Source organism: Gasterosteus aculeatus, chromosome 13 (genome assembly GCF_964276395.1).
Source record: "Gasterosteus aculeatus chromosome 13, fGasAcu3.hap1.1, whole genome shotgun sequence".
Lineage (NCBI taxonomy): Eukaryota > Metazoa > Chordata > Actinopteri > Perciformes > Gasterosteidae > Gasterosteus > Gasterosteus aculeatus.
In genome coordinates this window covers 19,421,204-19,441,461 of record NC_135701.1, presented here as the reverse complement: position 1 = coordinate 19,441,461, position 20,258 = coordinate 19,421,204, and the positions used below count along the sequence as shown (strand labels likewise).

General features: G+C 46.2%; 3 protein-coding genes across 4 annotated transcripts; 1 reads left to right on the top strand and 2 right to left on the bottom strand.

Moving 5' to 3' along the window:
• Positions 1-6,295: 6,295 nt before the first annotated feature.
• Positions 6,296-9,821, bottom strand: LOC120830828 (gamma-crystallin M2). Of its 2 annotated transcripts, none has more exons than XM_040195755.2 (4): positions 9,144-9,821; positions 7,110-7,333; positions 6,712-6,954; positions 6,296-6,611 (listed from the first exon to the last, which is right to left on the bottom strand). In XM_040195755.2, exons 2-4 carry the CDS (start codon positions 7,140-7,142, stop codon positions 6,333-6,335), a joined length of 555 nt encoding a protein of 184 aa, XP_040051689.1. In that variant the 5' UTR covers positions 7,143-7,333; positions 9,144-9,821; the 3' UTR covers positions 6,296-6,332. The 2 variants fall into 2 exon arrangements, with proteins under 2 accessions (XP_040051689.1, XP_077943638.1); XM_078087512.1 differs by having other exon boundaries at positions 9,165-9,272.
• Positions 9,263-13,358, top strand: inpp5e (inositol polyphosphate-5-phosphatase E). Its single transcript, XM_040195750.2, is given in 11 exon segments — positions 9,263-9,300; positions 9,302-10,024; positions 10,526-10,649; positions 10,729-10,826; positions 10,914-11,038; positions 11,212-11,331; positions 11,416-11,523; positions 11,651-11,812; positions 11,899-12,014; positions 12,087-12,223; positions 12,307-13,358. Coding segments are annotated over 11 exon segments (1,884 nt in total). The 3' UTR covers positions 12,440-13,358.
• Positions 13,359-13,394: 36 nt separating this feature from the next.
• Positions 13,395-18,614, bottom strand: pmpca (peptidase, mitochondrial processing subunit alpha). The gene is made up of 13 exons (XM_040195754.2): positions 18,415-18,614; positions 17,369-17,571; positions 17,198-17,277; positions 17,029-17,111; positions 16,829-16,923; positions 16,397-16,497; positions 15,922-16,185; positions 15,725-15,817; positions 15,496-15,614; positions 14,682-14,772; positions 14,464-14,526; positions 14,176-14,320; positions 13,395-14,062 (listed from the first exon to the last, which is right to left on the bottom strand). Exons 1-13 carry the CDS (start codon positions 18,513-18,515, stop codon positions 13,893-13,895), a joined length of 1,608 nt encoding a protein of 535 aa, XP_040051688.2. The 5' UTR covers positions 18,516-18,614; the 3' UTR covers positions 13,395-13,892.
• Between the last annotated feature and the right edge of the window lie 1,644 nt (positions 18,615-20,258).

Here is a 20,258-nt window from a genome sequence, read left to right as displayed (position 1 = left end):
AAACCTTTCCAGTCTTCGCGTTTGGGTTGAAGCCGGCGGGCCGGCGGGCAGCACCGGGTTCATCCCGGTCACGTTTACACCCGGACCGCAGCTGCGTCAACACCTCGGCCAACGGCAAAGCCTCCGCTGATACTGACAATCTGCCAGTGTGTCGCGGGGGGGCTGAGATAACAGGGATAACAGGCTTTTGACTGGTACGACGTTTAACTTCTTGATACGCAACCTGATATACTGTGCTACACATGATCTGCGTAATTCACAGCTAGTAAACCCCTTTGAACATCATGGTACAGTTTGGTGGGTTCCAATTGTCGGGGTGCAGGGAGACGTGTAATTAAGTGACTCTCGGGTGGCCTCCACCGTATGGAGCTGATCTGCTGGGGTCATATTAAAAAGGCTGGGGCTGAGGACAGAGTTCAGAGGTCACTGTGGGTCATCAGTGCAGCGTGGGTCAAATCGGCGGTCTGGGTCGTGGATTTATTCGCTGAGCCGGATCTTTTCACATATAAATTAAAAGCTGGACCACATCTAAAGGCCGTGTCCATCTAAATGCGGCACTGTGCAACTTCTGCTATTGTTTTTCCTTAAAGGGAATATCAATACACGCTTAACGCGTGCTTAACTATTAGTTTGTGAAAAAGACGTGATATTAAGAGATAATTAAGAAAACATTTGGTTGACTTGAGTGTGGATAAACGTCTTTAAAGCAGTGAGTGAACTCAGCTACCGGTGTTCTTCGTGTTTACTTTCTCAACTTGCTAAGTGGATAATTTGACAAAGGCCAAAGGTTAATCCAATGAAACAGACTCTCGGGTCATAAAGAGTTGGATTACTGCACTTCCTCATTTGAGCATCGCAGAGGCAACATTGATTCATTGTGCTGTGCAGCAAATAGGTGTTTAAAGCTGCTTCAACCAGTATCTTCATATCAATAATCGAAGAGAATATTGCGTTTAATTTAAGAGGGAGAATTGTGGCTGACTCAACAGTTTCCCTCAGCATTACACTATTTTTTTTTAACATGATCAAGGTTACACAGTCTTTTCTCTTCTAGTAGAACTGTGTTATCAAATGCAGCATGGCAGCGGTTTCAACCGAAAAATCCACTTTATTCAGCCTCCACGTGAATGTTTGCAACAATACAGTTGTTTGAATGTTTGAGGCCGTTTGCGTGTACGGCTGCCAGTTGTGTGCCGTTCTTTCTGATGGAGTTGTGCAGCGTGCAGCCTCGGAGTACAACAGTAGCTAATGGGCACCAATGACATAACCAAGCAGAGAACAAGATCATGTTCTCAAAACAATTCTTGTGTGTTTTTCGTAGCCGCTAGTGCCATTCATGTGGGTGCCGATAACAACACTCGGGTCAGAGGTCAGAGGTCAGTGAGTGGCATGGTTGTGTTTGTGTTGGGGGACCATGGGACACAGAAGCCAACAGCTTCCTCCCATTGCTGCCCCGTCCACTCTCTGTCCACCACGTCTCGGGTATCTGGTGTTTCTTTTCTTTCTTTTAACAACGTTTCCAACTGAAAGACGAGAAAAACTGAGACCCGCATGCAGCTGCAGAGCCCACATTCCTCCGGTAGGGAGACGAGTGGAAACAGAAGAGGAGATGGTTCAGTGAAGCACAGGAAGCAGCGGCAGGGAGAAGCGTGCATGTTTGCCGTAACAGAAACTGAAGGTTGGATTTAGGTCAGAGTTAAAAAATCATCCAAGCTTGAGAGCTTCCTTCACCGCATAAGGCTCCATTTTCATCTGATGAAACTTTATAGTTGTTAGAGAGGAATATCGTACCTTTTTGCTCCAACACATTTATTCTAGCGCTGAAATAAATTGTTGATTGTTGCTGTTCTCACCTGTAGAGTTTCTCATTTGTCTAAACGGCCTTCCAAGAGTCTCCTGTTCTGTGAAGTCCTCATCAATCGGGCTCATCTGCTTGTCGATGCCAACATCTTGTTGTCGGTTGGATTTGCATCACTGAGCGTACCGGCTGGGTGGAGACTAGATCAGGGCTTAATCAAGGTAGATGCAACTATGCATGAATACTGTGCCGTGGTTAAAAAAAACACTGTTTAGCTTTGCTGTGCAAGAGAAGCTGCTTGGAACAGAGCGGTGGAGGCCTGCAGCATTTGAGAGCTCTAAAAATAACAATATTACACAGTAGATTTATTACAGTAATGTGAGCTCATTCACTTTTTTTTACTTCCACCTATGATTCTAAGCCAAGTTAATTATTCACATACATCTAACGTTACAGATCACAAATATGTCTCAAGGGGCTTTAAAATCTGTAGAACTACAGCATCTCCACATTCTCAGGCGGAGCAATCCAGGAGCCATTTCTCCCCCAGATGTTGCGTCAAAGCAGAGCGGACTATTTCAAGATTGTTTATCTAAAAGCACTTTGAGAAACAAAGATGAGCACCCTTCTGCTCAATCAATATCTGCAATATCTCCGAGCAGTGGACATGTTTATTCCCACAGCTGTCCGTACTGATCTCTGCGTAGCTTCATGTGCTTGATGTCGTCAGCGGAGTCTTTCCTTGTTCCGGAGAGCCGGAGGCCTCCGACGTGCGCTGGCTGGCTGCAGATGTTGTTGTGTGTGATCGGGCCGGCGGGTCTGCTGGCACACGCTCTCCGTCTGATAGCGGTTACACTTGTGGCAGCTGCGCCGAGGACAAAAGCCAGACACCTGCCCGTGTTTCTGAAAACAGGTTAAATCAGCGTCTGGGTGCGAGCGGGCGGAAAGTGTGGGATGTAAACACCAAACACAAGAGAGTGTGATAAGTATCTTTCGATTTAGTGAAAGAACGTTTAAGTGTAACTCACTATACTCTTAAAGTCGGAAACAACACAGACAAAGAGCCTTATTACATTGTGTATCGGTAACATGTAACATATAATGATGGATGCTTACATGGAAAGAGGAAGCATAGACTGTGGTCTGTATCACAACGTCTATTTCTTATTAAAACCACTGTTATAACCCAACGAGTCCTGAAGGACCCAAAGGTTTCAGATCGAGTTGTCAAGGTGTGTCGAGGCCTTCGAGCCGAAGAGGAATATGACGCAATCAAAATAAATATCAACAAAGGTAAATGAGGGATTTCAGGAGTTCAGGTTTAGGTCTTGGTCCATGTTTATCTCAGTTAGCATGGATGCTAACGTCAATGTCAGTATTTGGCGGCCACTCATAGAGACGGGGCGAAAATAAGTGCACAAACACAACTTCTTTCATAGAACCAAAAAAGAACCTTCGTCTCTTTTGCGGCATCAACTGTAAACTCTCATTTTTCACAACAACAAAATGCCAAGAGTGCATTCATTGGAGAAATCAGCTTTTTCAGCTTTTTCATCTGCAGATGGGCTCGAGCTATGAGATTTTCTGGGTCTCCACTGGAGGGGGATGGGATGGGGGGGACCTGCCAAAATGAGAATCCTGCCTCTGGTTAAAAAGCGATGAACTATTGTGGTCTTTGATCTGCGTTCATACAGAATAACGATGGGTCCTTTGACCGGAGCTAATGATGTATGTGGTGCTTCAGCATACTGCAGACCGGGAGGGGGGGGGCTTTGTAACCACACGGGTACCTTTAATGAGTTGTATTTGTTTTGTTTTATCCCCCTCCGCCTCCTGCTCACCTCAGCACACACACTGATGGAGAGGGAGGGCCGGTTCAGGGGGGCTAATTATCCGAGCCCTCAGAGGACCGTCTCCCCGCTGAAGGAAAAGAGATTTCCCCTCGTTTCTCCACACATACTTTTGTGTTAACCTCCTTCGTTAGTCCAAATTGGAGCGTGTGTGGATGAGGCGAACATCGCTTGCCACTTTGATACTAACGATTCGAACTTGACTCGAAAGAACACGACCGGATCGTGAGCAAACCGAAAAAAAGATAGATGTGACAAATCCCTGGACAATCGAGAAGGAGCTCCTTGTTCATTCATCAGCTAGAGTGTCCTGCTTTTTTTCTTTAAACTTGGGTAAACTTCCAACTTTTGTATAACTGCTGCGCTAAACTAAAAACACATTCTCAGAATCTTTCCAGGGCTCAGCATGAAACTTTAATCCATCCGTCCCACTTTTTATTTTTTCACTCATTTTCCCACTCTCAGTAGTCTGTGCCTGGAAAGCGCGGCCCTCGCTCACACAATGGGCCCCGTATCTCCCTGAGCCGGACCGCTGGTCCCTCGTCCGTCTCCCCCTCATTAAGCATATGTCCCATTCTCCCGTTTCAGACGGGAGATAGCGCAGAAGCGCGACGCACAAAAGCACTACTTTCAGGCCGCGCTGCTCATCTCGTCTGGAAGCCTGATGAAAGCGGATCAAATACGACTGACACCGGGAGGGGAGGAGACGGAGGGAGACGCGGCCCCGGGCGAGAGACGAGGCAGAACAATGGGCCTAAATGTGCCGTCGCTGCGGCGGCGGCGGCGCGGAGCAGGAGCCGGTGAATGCAGATGATTCTGTAATGAGGGATTAAGTGGTGGATTATGGGTCTTTATTAAGATGTTTCTGATCCTCATTAGGCTGAATGTGGTATCGGAGGGCATCGATTCCACCCGCTCGCTCGCTGGATTGGACACTCCCTGGAGGAGGAGGAGAGGAGAGAGGAAGAAAGAGTGAGAAGGGGAGATGGAGGCATGTGCTTCTTTAATCCTCCTCCGAGGCGTGAAGCAAAAAGCTAATCTAGAGATTTATAACATATCTTTTGTGTGCGTTTATCTTTTTAATAAAAGCCTAATTAAAGTATATCTTGGCTTGGAAACGTAAAGAATAGCTGGGAGTCGCTGCGGCTGATGGGAAGGACATTCGCTGTGCAGGTAGAAATAATAGAGAACAGAATGGCGGAAAAGTCACGTGGTCACCAAGGACAATAATTTAGGTTAGTGCGGATATTTCACTGGTTACGGGGAACTTTGCCCACTTACATAAAACAAGACAAAACCAGGTGAAAAACTGCATCAATTCCGCTTTACAATTAAAACGTTTACCTGCCGATAGTGTAGAAGGTCATGACCATTGACGTGATGAAACCCTGCAGGGAACATGAGCGTCTAAATCTCTGATATTGTTGCTATTTATACAGATCCCGGCGTTGCCACAAGCGGAGTATATATATATACAAACAATTGAAATAAAACACACTTTACATTTACTCCGTACTTCCTTCCACTTGCATATTGTTATCGTAACGCATGCATAGAAACTTGAGTGAGAAATGACTCAGGTTGTGCGTTTAGCCGTGTGAACGCTCTGCTGTCGTCTTCCCAATAAGAACCAGAATGAAGGAAGCGCACAGTGGAGCAGAAACAAGCCTCGGGCGCTCCAAAGATAATATTTACATCTCATAACAACTGAAGCCAAGTGGGAGCTCGGTGTTAACACGACGCAGCTCCTCGGCCGTTTTTTTTCCCGCGGACGTAGACACAGCGGTTTGGATCCCGCTCGGACTCAGACTAAACTTCCTCCAGCTGAGTGCTCATTTCAGCCCACTGGAGCCTCAGCACGTCTCAACAAGTAGCTCAGCAGCGTGCACTGAAAGAGGCTCCGCAGGGCCTTCAGACGCTCTCTCTTCATGGGCAATCCTTCTCTATGCTGCATCAGATCTGGAATCTCAGTCCACGCGATGGACTCGATGGCAGCGCGTGGGGAATAAAATGCAGGCCGATGAGGGAAAGCGGGTCAGTGGGATGATCGGGGCCGGCAAGAAGATCCAAAGGGCCTCCAAAAGTGGAAGGAAAAGAAACAGCAGACCCTAGTGGACTTTAGCCAGGAAGCAGGTCAGAAATATAAATGGATAGCGAGCCATCGGATAGAAGCAGGTGGGAAACAGCCCGCCTGGCTCTCAATCAAAGGTTACAGATAATAAATAAATAATAAAGTAGAGCTCACTAGTTCAACGTTTTATCTGCTCTTACCACAGGTCTTTTTGTGAAGAAGCTCTGATTAAACTGTGTGAAGTATGAGTGCACATTATTGACTCTAACAAGAAATAAATGTGATTTCAAAAGGAAACTTAAGGCAGCAATAACCGGAAAGGAAATTAGAGTAGATTAGGTTATTATTTGAGGTATATCGGACAAACAAAAAAAACGTAATTCTTTGTTTTTGTTTTTTGTCTGTTATTTTACTTCCATCTGTAAATGTTCTTCTCTAAGTCATTGATCATGCTGTAATGCATTTTATGATTTGTACTATAATGTTTTTTGCCTGGACCCCAGGAAGAATAGTCTCCTTAATGAACACAAACATACACATTATTTGAAGCAGAATGACGGAAACACAGCAGTTCACTTCAGGTCATGAGAGTTTTATTCAGCGCTAAGAGAGTCTAGTAGCAGGAGTCAGAGATGCGCTTCATGCTCATGAACCTCATGCCGCTGCTGCCCATGTTCATGAAGTTCCTGTACTCGCCGGGCCTCACGTACATCATCCTGCCTCTGTACTGGGGCTGCTCGTACATCAGCCAGTGGCCGTCCGACACGTGGCAGGACATGCAGTTGGACATGCGGTAACGGTCCATGACGTTGTCGCAGTCGTCCATCAGCTCGGACATCTGACCCCCGAAGTTCTCCCTCTCGTAGATCTTCATCCTGAAGGATCCCCGGTGCTGTGATGCACAAGACGGGGCGGGTTCAGCTCACAACGTACGCAGGAATAATTGCGTTTTTTTCCAGAGACAAGATATCTAGCCAGGCGCGAGGTCTTACCATGGGGATCATGCGGCAGGACTTGATGGAGTCGCTCATGCCCATCATGCTCATGTAGTCGGCGTACTCGCCCCTCCTCATGAAGTACTGGTTACCCATGTAGTTGTTCCGCTCGTAGACCATGAAGCAGCCTCTCTCCACTCTGCAGGACTGGCACCTGCTTAGGTATGAAGACACGTCGGGACAGTCGCTCATGCACTCGTAGGAGCGGCCCTGGAAGTTCCTCTCCTCGTAGAAGACGATCTGAGGGAGAGAGCGTTCGGTTGATTCCTGCTGTTTGCGTTTTGTTAATGTAAATCCATGGTTTACTCTTATCGTAGCTCTGTTCATGGCCATCGAGGCAATTCGCAGTTGTGCTGTTCAGTGGTGGAAATGAAAAACCAGCAGAGAGCGCTTACCCTGCCCATGGTGTTCATTCCAGAGGACGTCATGTTGCTGGTCAGCGGGGGGTCTGCTGCTCTTGCACGAACTGTAGCTGGACCTGGTTCAACCTTTTGCTTTTATACCTGGCTCACAGACCGGCGCTTTTGTGTAAACCCCCTGAGCCAGCAGCAGCGCCATAGAAATGCACAGAATATGGAGGGAGCGCCCACAATCCCAGCGGCCGGCAGGCTCCGAAATCCTTTCAGCGGTCACAGGGAGGGTGAAATTGTGTTAACAACACCTCGAATTCACGCTGTTTTGTCAGCAACAACGTACTTTTTTGTGCCAATGTGTCACTTGCAAAGTCATATACTTCAGGTGAATGTAGAAGGTTTTTGTAGTTCACTTTCATGGTGAAACACTCCATAATAATAATAACTTTCTAAAATGAAAAAAATGTCAACAGTGTCTCATATATCAATTACAGAAAATGGTTGAGTTAGATCATAAAAAATAGTAATTAATTATTCTAATACGAAAATACTACCGTCTATGTGTTTTTAATATACAGACTCGGTTCAAATTCAAACTTTTTATAGTTTAGCAAATATTTGATTGTAGGAATCCATATCGCTCAACAGTTTTATTTAAATGTTTATTGTTTTGGGCTTTTCGAATGTTAAGTATATTATTATATACCAAATATGTTGATCTATAAGGAAGCCACAACTCTCAAGCTAAGTAGCATAAGATGTGTATTGAGATGTAAAAAGTCTAGATTTTAATACCCAACGGTACAATTACTTTTAAAATCTTGGTATGTACCTAGTCATTTAAAAAAACTTCAAACTTGGACCCATTTAATTTACTTTAAAAAGTAACCCGGTAATTACATTAATTAATTCTCAATTCATCGTTTACATATCATATAGTTCTGTTTTATGCTTTTATGTCTACAAAGAATACAATAATTTTGTTGCACAAACTTGTTGTACAGAGACAATTAATAAACTAATAATTTAGTAATTTAGACTATCTGAAATTAGCTTGAGCAAGAGGCAGGATTTAAGACAGACATATACTCTATAAATATAAGTGTTGTCCCATCAGAAATAACCATGTCCCAGTAGTGACTTGAGCACATAGTCCACTTTCGTTTTATACAATAACTGTAATAGTTTATTGGACATTGCCACAGCAATATATTTGTGTATACAGTAATCACGTGTTGAATGTAATTCTCTATTCGATGTGTTGTGCATGAAAACTTGTTTCGGATACAGGTGCCGTTAACCTATAATGCTAGTCACATACATGATAATGCCAGTAGAACATACATGATAATGCCAGTAACATACATGATAATGACAGTAGAACATACAGATCCACCAGGCGCATTTCGGAGGGGTGAACCTCAACTTCTCACCAGAGGGGGCGCTGTGACGAACGCGCTGCTCTCTGCGGGGACTCTCTTGACTTAGTAACAAAATCTGTTGTCACACGTTGCTAAGGAAGTAATTGTGCTACTCTTAAACTAGCCACTCTGGATGCTGTGAAACTAACGTGTTAACCAGAGGTAACTTTATTTTTCAACGTGATCACAATGAGAGTTACATGAGCCAGAAACTACGGTTTTAGCGGTTTATTAATACGATCGCATAAACGTTTCGTTTAACGTTAGCTGAGCTGGCCTGTGGCGTCACCGTAGCTAACGCTAGCTTCTCTGAATACTGTCGAAAATAAACGTTAGCTGAAGTAAGCATTGTACAGCCAGTTTATATGTAAACGTGTCGTGTTGGCTCGATAATAAGAAAGTAAGAAGTCATTCGACAACGCGACCTTCTCTTCTCTGTCTCGGATTGCTAACATTAGCATTTATTAGCTAGCTCACGCAGCTGGTATTCATTTAACGATGAGTTAGATTTAGTTTAAAAGTTAGTCAACTTAGTGGCCCCTGTGCTATTCCTAACGAATGCTTCAGTTTAACGAGTGTTCACTGTTTTTGACGGGATATAAACATGTTCACGGGTCAGCAAACGTTGTCTGCATGGTTAAGTTGGCTGAAATACCTCATTTGAAGTGCTAATTACATTTGATGAAATCCTTTTCTGGCCTGCAGGTGCTTCTCCGTTAGCGATGAGCGGTCTCCTCCCCACCTGACCGAAGCTGCTCTCAGACATGAGAGAGGATGACTGAGGATGGAGAGCACAGCCCGACCCAGCAGGGCTCTTAAGACCTCCTTAGTAGACCCCAAATCCTGCAAGGATCACAATGAGGCCCTTAAACACACCGCTAGAAATGCAGAGGGAGACATCGGTCCATGCCAGCCGTGGCCCCCGTCCCTCCCCAGGCTGTCAAAGTCCAGCAAAAGCGTCTCCGTGGACGAGGCCGTGAGCACCAGGAGGCTGAGGAACAGCGAGGAGAGTCTGAGTGACCCGGTGGAGACCAGCTCCTCCACGGACTCGCTCAAAGAGGACAGAGCGGCCGCGGCTCCGGGTGGGTTCCCTCTCCGCGAGGACGGCCCCGCCAGGCCTCACCAGGACTCCTATGCTAGACCCACCTCCGCTGCTTCGACGGGATGCCCGGTCTTCAGGGACAGGAGTGGCAGTGCGTCCGAGCCCGAAAACAGGCCCTGCAGTCAGCAGAGCGACCCCACGGACCACCGAGCGAGGCCCGGCAAGGTGCGCCTGCCTCCGGTGCAACCCGCCGGGACGCTGCCTGCTCTGGGGAAGAGCTTCGCGTCGGCCTCTCTGAAGGCGGCTAATAGGATTGACGGGGATTGCGTGGATTACGGCGCGTTGGCAAGAGAGAAACTCGGGGAGAGGCTCCACAGGAACCTGAGCGACAGCCGGCTTCTGGAGAACATGGGGTCGGACAGCGCCTCTGTCAACTCCATGAGGTCCACCTACAGCGTGCTGAGCCCCATCAGGCCACAGGACGTGAGGAACAGGTACAGTAAGCGGTGGCGTGTCACCACCGTGTAGGTGATGTCATCTCCAGGCTTGATGTGAAGGCTCTCCCCGGGAAGGCTTAACTTGTTAGTGTGTCGTAGAGAAGGCTTTGAAAGGGAACCCGAGAACCCAAACGACACCCAACCTACCACGCCTTGTAAGAACGTTGTTACGCTCATAATCACTACGAGCCTGTGGTGTTGATGGTGCCTTCTGATTGGAGCTGATTTGCGTAATGCTTTAGGAGAGTTGAAGCCACATCGACACAAACTGCTCCAGATGTTTATCACGAGAAAATAAGGTAGCAGGCGGATTAACACCAGATCATAGGAGATGCTCGGTCAGCTCGGTCTGTATTCCTAATACAGTGTTGGGTAGGGAGTATTATTTATTTATTTACTTTAATCATGATTGACCTGACATCCGAGGCAACCGCCGTGCTTTTTGATCCTGCGCGGCGAGCGGCCAACGTCCTTTTTCCCCCGATGTGATTTTTCCAGGAGCTTCCTGGAGGGCAGCGTGCTGGGGAGCGGCGCCTTGCTCGGGGCCGAGGAGCTGGACCGCCACTTCCCCGACAGGAGAGCGGGCATCTACGTAGCCACTTGGAACATGCAGGGGGAGAAGGTAGCAGGACACCGTGACACTGAGCACAGTTTGGCAAACACTGGCTTAAGAAAACATGCTTTTTTTTATCATTTCTCAGGGGCTTCCAGCTAACTTGGATGATCTCCTCCTTCCTCCGGACTCTGAATTTGCACAAGACTTTTATATAATTGGGGTCCAGGAGGGCTGTCCGGACAAGTGAGCTGTGTTTCGTTTGATTTCCTATTCATCCGCAGGGAATTAAAGTGAGTTATTATGCTGATTGATGTGTGACTGTGTGTGCAGGAGGGAGTGGGAGACCCGTCTCCAGGAGACTCTGGGACCTTACTACGTCATGCTGTACGCGGCGTCACATGGCGTTTTGTACCTCACTGTATTTGTCCGGAGAGATCTCATCTGGTTCTGCTCAGGCAAGTAACCCGCATCCTGCTTCGAGTATCCAGCATTATAAACACATTGTCTTGTTTTTTTTGTTCGTCTTCAGTGTTGAAATGATTCTCCTAAGGACACACTGCGCATGCTTTTGTGTTTGAGTCCATCTTAAACACTCACTGACCATATTTTGTGCCGTTGACCCCCGCAGAGGTGGAGCACGCCACGGTCACAACCAGGATCATCTCCCAGATCAAGACCAAAGGGGCCGTGGGACTCGCCCTTACCTTTTTTGGCACCTCCTTCCTCTTCATCACTTCCCATTTTACCTGTGAGTAGCAGGTTTTCCCAGGAAGTCAGTCAACAACGCGAGGCTGTGCATCGCGTGTCTCTTAACTTGTGATTGGGCTTCCAGCTGGAGATGCCAAAGTCTACGAGAGAGTACTAGATTACAACAAGATCGTCGAGGCTCTGGCTCTCCCTAAAGGCCTTCCGGACACCAACCCGTATCGCTCCACGGCATGTAAGACGTTGTCTCCCCTCCCTCCCCCCGAACCGTTATTCATGTACAGTTCCTGGTTCAAGGCCCGTGAGTTGCTGCATTAACGGCCGTTAGCCTGATGTTCTCTGGATGTCATTTTTCACTGCAGCCGACGTCACCACGAGATTCGACCAGGTCTTCTGGTTCGGCGATTTTAACTTCCGGCTGTGTAAAGATCGGGTCGACGTGGAGGCCATCATGAAGCGCACGGCGGACGGCAGAATGGGCCCTCTGCTGGAGCACGACCAGCTCTCCAAGGAGATGAAGGAGGGTGAGTGGGCCTGTTCCTGTCTGAATCCCAGTGAAGAACTTTATAGAAGTAGCTCGTTGTGAAACGGTGCCGGTCTTTCCCTCCAGGCTCAATCTTTAAAGGTTTCCAAGAGGCTCCGATACATTTCCTCCCCACGTACAAGTTCGACATCGGCTGCGACATCTACGACACGACCTCCAAACAGAGGACGCCGTCATACACAGTAAGGAGAAGCGGCTACGTGAAGCCCGCTAAATGAATCCACCACGTGACGGCTCTCTCGCCGTGTCCACAGGACCGCATCGTGTTCAGGAGCAGACAGGCCGACGACATAAAGGTCGTGAAGTACGCGAGCTGCTCCAGCATCAAGACCTCCGACCATCGGCCCGTCGTCGGCGTCTTTCAGGTCAAACTCAGGCCAGGCAGAGACAAGTGAGTGCCGATGGCCATCAATTCTTTCCAACACAAGTTTAAAGCCTGGTGTGTTATTAAACGTGTGTGTTTGCGTCGTCTAGTATTCCCTTGGGGGCGGGACAGTTTGACAGGGTCTTGTACTTGGAGGGCATCAGGAGGAGGATCACCAGAGAGCTGAAGAGGAGGGAGGCCATGAAGAACCAAAGAAGCAGCAGCGTGTGCACCGTCTCCTAATCCCTCAAAGCGACCTCTCCGGGCCGGAGGCAGTCCAACGCGAGCCGTAGTCGTCTTAACCATGGTGGTGACTGAGCAGAGGGCGCCCCCTGTGGGGCATCGTTAGGAGCTGCCTGTGTGTTTGACTCGAGGGCAGGGACCTCGAGGACACACACACACTAAGGCTTGCAGACGCAGCAGCACTCTATCGATCATCCTCTATTCAAACATGACAGACTGAAGGAGGAGGGGGCGGGGCTTACTCTTCAGCCACGCGCTCCAGTGTGAGCTGAAGACGCCTTAACCGTAAATGTTGTTACTACAGTCATTCTCTTAGAATGATTTTTTGGAGGAGTTCCCAAAGCATCATGAGCCACAATGTCGCGTCGGTTTGCTTTGAAATGGCTCGTGACGGTGTCGTCGAGTATTGAAAGAAGCGTACAGAACGTAATGGCGTTTTGGTGGCACGTGGGGGAGGGGGGGGACTTTTGAAAAGTGAATGATAGAAATGTAGTTGTGGGCGGGAGACGATATATGACTGAAGGAGGGATGACATTGAGTGACGCGACAGTCGGGAGGTTGTCACTGCTTGTTACGCGCTACTGTTGCATTTCAAGGGGATCAAAAGGATTTGACAGCTTATGTCTTAATATTTTGCAGGAACTCAACTACAAAAAGCTCATTTACACTGTTAACGCCTGTCACGACTTTTCCCTCTTATTGGGCCTCTAAGTGATCCTTTGCAGCAGATTGTAACTCGACGCGTTTCCTTACATCTCCACTGTACTTAAATTAACGTTTTAATGAACTTGCATTCCCAGCCTCTAAAAAGTGCCTGTTAATCTTGTTTTCAGACCTTTTAAATATCATTTTTTTACAAGTCACCTTATTTAAAGTTGCAAAATGAAAGCTAGCAAAACTAAAATTAAAGTTTTAAAACCCACTCGTTTGTCGGCTGAATGTTGTCCAAACACAATATACATACATATTTTAATTTGCAAAGGCATCTACACAACCACAGGAATACAAAAAAAAACACAGATTTCAATCTCTTTACACACATGATGACAGAAGCCATGATTTCAGTGTGGAGGACCAACCCGTTGACCATCTGCCATGGACATCCTTTGTTTGTGAAGCAAGACTATGAAGTGCTTCTTTTTTTATCCATCCACTCCGGAAAAAGGTAATTTTCACGTCTGGGCTGCTGGAGATGTACGTCGCTACTTTAGTGTCATTCATTGCAAAACGTAAATATAACCCGTTGGTCTTGTGGTTTTGTAAACTCCCTGTTAATAATGAAGTGACCCTTTCTGCCCACAATCAATAAATACAGATACTCCCAACTGCAGTTGGACAAAGGTCACTGTGGAGTAAAATGGAACCTTTCCTCGCAGTCCCCCACTCTCCGAGGCGAGGCCGAGACACTGTTATTAGTCCCCTCCCCGAGTGAGCCGTGGTGGGACGGGACGACCTATCGGAAGAGGCGGTACATGCGGGGCAGGCGCCCGTCCTTGCTGGACAGCGCGGCCTGGATGTGCTCGTACGACGGCAGCTCCGTCAGGTCGCCCAGCGCTGCTACCGCCGGCTTACTGCGCAGCATCTTGGTGGTTACTCGCTTAATGTCACCGGCTGTCACGTTGCCTGGAAAGTGATCGAGTCGACGAGTCAGAAGAACAAACGTACATGGAGGGTGAAAGTAGACTGAAGGCGACGTTTCCTCTAATGAAGCTATTTAAGAACATCTGTCCACTCACTTATTAGATCACACAGTTCATGCGGCAGCTTTCTCTTCCCTGTGGAGAGAACCTGGCGACCAACATCTTCAAAAATAACCGGCCTCGACTCGAGGTTCATCATCAACATGGACTTGAGCTGAGTCTTGGCCCTCTCCAGCTCCATCTGAATATGGGAGGGAGGGAGAGAGAGGGGGGAGGGGGGGGGACAAGAACAAATGCTTTAAGAATGTTACACCGCCCTTTTTTTCCGTTTTCTCTTGGCTTCAGTAGTGGTGGAATGACCCGATAATGAAACACGGCCATTACCTCTCCGGCGCTGCCCGCCATCTGAATGAACTCTCTGGTTATTATCTCCACCATTTCCCGCACCTGGAGACCAATGCGCGTAACGATGAGAGAACACAAGACATCCCTGAAGACCACGTAAATAAACGTTCACAGCATGGCCATCGATCGAAAAGTCCTACTTGGACCAACGCTACAGTAAGACATATGGACCCGCGCTGTGCTGAGCCTGCACCGACCTGTCGGGGGTCTGCACTGGCATGGATACACAGCAGACCACTGTCCTCGTAGCTGTGATGGTAGGCGGTGGCGTTGTACATCCAATGATGCCTGCGACCGACGAGGAGAACCAATGCGACAGTTAGTGAAACGGATCGGTGTTCGATCTCCGGAGCTTTGCAAATCAATATGCATCCGCTCTGGTCACCCAGCATGCCCCATGAATCCAGGTGTTTAGTTTAGTATTTGATTAAAGGGCCAGCGGGGAGTTAAGGAGCTAAGGAGAGTCACACCTTCATTGACAGATTGAGGCTGTAGCACACATGTGTTGGGGTTTTAAGTAGAAGTGAATGTCTAGTCATAGAATTTGTAGTACGTGTAATGATGTTTAGTGATAGAATTGTAGTTTGTGTGATGTTAGATTAGTTATACATTAACATGTTAGATGAAGTGAATACAATGTGAATCAAACACAGTTTATAGTCTTTTAAAACGTAAAAACACACTACACATTTACATTCTGTTACAATGTGATGTTAAAACCTGGGGACGGATGCCAATTGCCGTTCTTTATGGATTTCCGCAACCCTTAACACATGCTAGCCAGCTAGTTTTAGTCAGGCGCAAACCTCTGCAGCCCTGCTAAAGGAAGGCGTTCTCTCCTGCCCCCGTAGGGGGCGACACCTCCGGTGGCAAAAAGAGCTCTATGACAAAAAATGACTACTTCTCCCTTGATGTATCGCCTCAGTGAACATGGTGCATATGAGGTCATGGCCTCAATCGTTGCTGCATGAAGCGCAGTTACGAATTGATGGTGAATTGGGAGCCGTTCACCTGTTGAGCACGTTCAGGTAGAGGCGGGTGAACATGCCTTTCCCGGGTCCTCCTGCCGAAAAGGAGCCCCCTCCACCCATCATCATGTTGAGCACCGCGAATGGAATGAAGTCGTCTTCCTGCGGAGGGAAAACTTACTTTATACCCATTTGGGAGCTTGTGGTGGCAACTAAGTGTCGGCCACCTGACGCGAGACTCGTCGGGGCGACCCGGGACCGTAAAGACCCACCAGGAAGGAGCAGCTCTCCAGGCCGATCATGATGTGGGTGAGCTCTGGGATCGGGGTGGGGCCGAGGCTCACATCGGACATGTCCTTCTCCATCTAACAAGAGTAAAAGAAGAGGTTATTATCCTTGGCTTGTACTAGCATTCCTCCTTTTAGTTCTTTGCCGGGTCAAAACGTGACCCGACACCAAAAGAAAGCACCTTGACGATGCCGCCGGTGTACTGCGCGACAGAGAGGTCCACGTTGGCCGCTGCGGTCGTTCCCCACACCGGCTCGCCGGCCAGCAGGTGTTTCCTGGCGCATTCCACCAGCTGCTCGTGCTCGATGCCGACGCCGGCCAGCACCATCCGCTCGGGGCAGTAGTAGTTACGCAGGTAGTTGTGAAGCATTTCCTTGTCAATTTTTTCCACGTTGTCCACGGGACAAAAGCGAGGCAGTCCGACCGTGTTGCCTCGATATGCCGCCTGGAAACATAAACCACGGAAAAACACGAGGGGCTGTCAGAGCGGAACACGATACGAGATAAACAATTCATCCAAAAGTGTAGTTCTCTAATAACTGCTTAACCTCAGAAATAACTTAATATCAATAACAGATGCTTAAAGGTCGGCGATAAATCAGGTGGCTGTCTCACAGGGCGATTGTAGGGGGGTTTAAACAAATGAGCGGACTCACGGCATGGATCATCTCAGTGAGTAAAGGTTCAGGGTCCGGCCTCATGTTTAGATCCTCCAACTCAAAGCGCACAGCCATTCGGGTCATTTCGATCTCGTCGTCTGCACAGAGAGAAACACTCAAGACACTTGATGGTACGGTTGCTGCTGATTTGTCCATTTATTTAAGAAGATGAGATAAGATAGAGCTTTATTAGTCTGGAAAATTAAATATATGCCAGAGTTTAATCAAAAAATAGCAAAACAATTGAATAAAAACATAAGCTATTTATATGAACAGCAAATTAACAAGTACTCCAACAGGATGGAAAAGGATCACAAGATAAATAAATAAAGTAAAGATTCTGGGGGAAAAAAAATGAAATACGAGAGTAAAAATATAAAAGTGCACAAGTACCAGTGAAAGCAGAAGCAGGTGTAAAAGTGGACTCACCCAGCAGGCGAGGCTGCAGAACCGCATCAGAGAGAAGACTGACCACCGTGTCCAGACCCTTCACTTCAGCAGACACCGCGTACATGGTGGTGTCCCTGCACATCAAAATGAATGATGCATCACTCCTGTAAGAGCTGTATTAGCTCTCCAACAGACTTCTGTAACTCTTGAGGCGGACATTGTGCTGAAGGATCACACACCTTGATGTTTGGCAGTCACATATCCCGCCGTGCTTTTCCAACGTGAGGAGAATTTCATCTTTACTTCCGTACTGAGCTGTGGACTAAAGATTTAAAAATTCACCATCATTTCACTTGCGTCGACATCCTCGATTTTTCCACTGTGTGTTTTTTACTGTGTTCTACTTACAGAAAAGGCGAGTTTCTCTATAAAGTGTGCTATCCCACTCGGGTACTTTGCTTCATGTCTGGATCCAGAATTGACTAAAACTTGAGGTAAGAAAGAAGACAAACATTTGATCCACTTTGGATCCCGCAGAGAAGTGGACACTATGAATTGCACTTAATTGCTGTAACTCACTTCCAACTGTGCAGAATTGACCAAACTTGTTTTGGGATGCGACTTTGAGGCCATTTTCTAGAGTAGTGATCTTGGTCTCATATTTTTCCAGACCATCTCCAGATGCGAATACTGGTTTTGGGATCCCAGGCAACGGTTCAGAGAGGGAGATATTTGGGTATCGGCCCCCACTGCTGTATTTTCTGTACGCTGCAATCCCAAACCTGTGAGGAAATACAAAGCAAAGTTACTTTAACGCATTTCTTAGAAGAATCATACAGGGAATAAACTAGCAATTTAACTTGAACTTCCTGATCATTTTCTTTACAGTTATCCATTAAATTGTTGTTGATTCAAATCTGTGTTCCAATTTAAGTTCTGTTTAATTCCATTGTTATACCGAGGGCCGTTTCCTCATATTTATTCAACATTTGTTGATTTGTTGACATAAATGGGGGAAGCTGATAACACAATAAAGAAGGACTATACACGCGTATTTGGAGACAAAAATTACAAGGTAAAGCGACAGCAATGTGACTGATGATGCAAAAGCAGTGTAACATAAATACATTATAGTTAAACAGTAAATGATGATGGGATGGAGACATTATGATGTGACATGCAGTAACGAGTAAGATAATACAACATGAAGTAACGATACAGCAGCAGATCAGAGAAGCGGTTTAATCTGCAGAGCAGGTGAAGCTTCTCTCCATTCGGTTAATTAGAATCGCTGTGTTCACACTTTAAAACCGTATCCCAAAAATGGGCCTTAATGGTTAACTTAAAACACACATTTAGCCGATGTGCGAGTCAAAGGCTAACCCAGAAGAAAAGCCCGGCCAAGACCAAAATACAACACAGATGACTTATTTACTCATGATTTAACATTGACACACGCTTTTTTAGACAGCTAACACTTAGCATCGAGCTAACGGAGCAAGCTAATCGTGGTGGGAAGGACGTGGAAAAGGTGAGTTCGCCGTATGTATCCTTAATGTTGCTCCAGTGTTTTCAACTCGAGTTTTGCGTTGATTTAGGAGCGTTTATTTTTAAACCAAATCTACCTTTGAACACGACTCCAGGTTCTACACTTCGACATGTGAGTCGCCATCTTGGATCCTGTGTGACCGGCAGCAACTAACCCGGATGATGACGTCATTCGCATGAAGCGCCGAAAACACTACCCGTTCTAATTTTGGAATACAAAAAGACATGAATCGCATTATCGGGGGACTTTATTCTTCATTTTTCCTAGTTCTTCTTCTTCTTCTTCTTCTTCTTCTTCTTCTTCTTCCTCCTGCTAATTATGAGAATTAGTAATACAGTATACTAACAAATGTTCAAGGTATCAACGGTATATTTATCTCTTTCACAAAAAATCTGTCTAATGGAATGTGGTGTGAAGTGATTCTAAATTGGAAATTGGACCTGGAAAAAAATATAGACAAAATATTTGAAATACATGTGAAAAGAAACACTTTTTCACAAGGTGGTGTGCTGGAGAAGGACAGAGGTAGCACATCAACAGTTCCATATCCAAAGGGCCTTTACCACGAAGAAACATCTGCCCTCACACAGATTATTTCTGGAGAACGACGCTACACCTCCTTCGGTGGATTTACGCATGTGTTTGATGTTGTCCTGAATCCAACATTGTTGCATTTTGCCCACTAAATCATTCTTTGTCTGCTTAATTAAAATGACCCTTTCTGCATAGATTATAAATCGGTGCATTTGTACTTTCATTTCCATTTGATTATGCTGAATGGGTCGTCAATTTACATTTGCAAGGACTTCATTTGGCCCCAGCAGACATGTGGTAAGACGACATTGTCTTAGCTGCAGCCATGCATGTGAATAAATGAGACAGAATCTGCTGCATGCATCTGCTTTTGTGTACTCTTCTCCTTTTTTAACAGGTCACTTTGTGGTTGAAACCATAGCTCTGTGACATTGTACTTATGATCTGGGGATATTTTGAGTCCAGCGGATGCCAAATGTCATCAGTTTTACTTGTATTAAGTCATCAATACTATAGTAAAAATACTATATACTAATATATACATTTGTTGTGAACTACTTCGGTCTTTATTCTTTACTTCTTCTTAAAATAATGAGCACCAAAACATATTAAGATCATCTTTGATAGGTCGTCTGTGCCAAATTTGAATAAATTCCCTCTGGGGAATCATGAGATATTGCTTTGAAGCAAATGTCGTCCACATTGATTGCTCGCACAGGCGCTTTTGGTCAAATTAATCATTTAGATTTATCATCTAGGAACTACGTGCGCTAAAGGTTGTGTGTTCAAACTGCATCTGCTGATGCAGACTGTGTTATAAAGTGTACACAACTCAAGAACAAGCGAGAGGGCCCTCAAGCTGAAACTGGGACAGATGTACTTATGTTTTGAATCAACCTTGTCTAATTTAAGACAAGTATAATCTTAATAAAAGTTAAGCCACATATTTTATAGTCACGCTAAAGGGCCACCTCCCTAAATACCATCTCCCATATACCTACATTTACCTATGTTGGGTCTGAGCACCAGCTAGGCCCTGCAGCCCAAACCATGTGTAGAACCTTCTCATCTACGAGATGAACGGCCATAGTCACATATGGGTCTTATCTTAATATGCCTGTATACGTATTCACACAATCTAATATTGTGCTTCTTCACTTACTGTAGTTAGTTCACTTTTTGATGTACTACTTTGTGTGGAGAGAGTAGTGCTTTATGATTTTATGCTTCTGTTTTAATTTCTAAATAATGAGTATGCAAGCAGCGGTTTGGTGCTTCATTACAGCTGTTGTCTACTAATGAGAATTCACAGTATGCCTGTGTGGGTGTGTATGAAAGGAGGGGGTGGAGGTTGTGCATGGGCTTTGCTAGCTGGAAGCTGTGCAA

What these genes read in the sequence shown, in the direction of transcription:
- LOC120830828 (XM_040195755.2), bottom strand. Translation starts at nt 7,142, where the DNA reads ATGACGTCCTCTGGAATGAACACCATGGGCAGG. An exon ending in GAATGAACACCATGGGCAGG is followed by an intron (nt 6,955 to 7,109) that starts GTAAGCGCTCTC and finishes TCTCTCCCTCAG; the next exon opens with ATCGTCTTCTACGAGGAGAG. An exon ending in CCTGCCGCATGATCCCCATG is followed by an intron (nt 6,612 to 6,711) that starts GTAAGACCTCGC and finishes TGTGCATCACAG; the next exon opens with CACCGGGGATCCTTCAGGAT.
- pmpca (XM_040195754.2), bottom strand. Translation starts at nt 18,515, where the DNA reads ATGCGAATGACGTCATCATCCGGGTTAGTTGCTGCCGGTCACACAGGA. An exon ending in TCAATTCTGCACAGTTGGAA is followed by an intron (nt 17,278 to 17,368) that starts GTGAGTTACAGC and finishes TCTTACCTCAAG; the next exon opens with TTTTAGTCAATTCTGGATCC. An exon ending in ACACCGGCGGCATCGTCAAG is followed by an intron (nt 15,818 to 15,921) that starts GTGCTTTCTTTT and finishes TACTCTTGTTAG; the next exon opens with ATGGAGAAGGACATGTCCGA.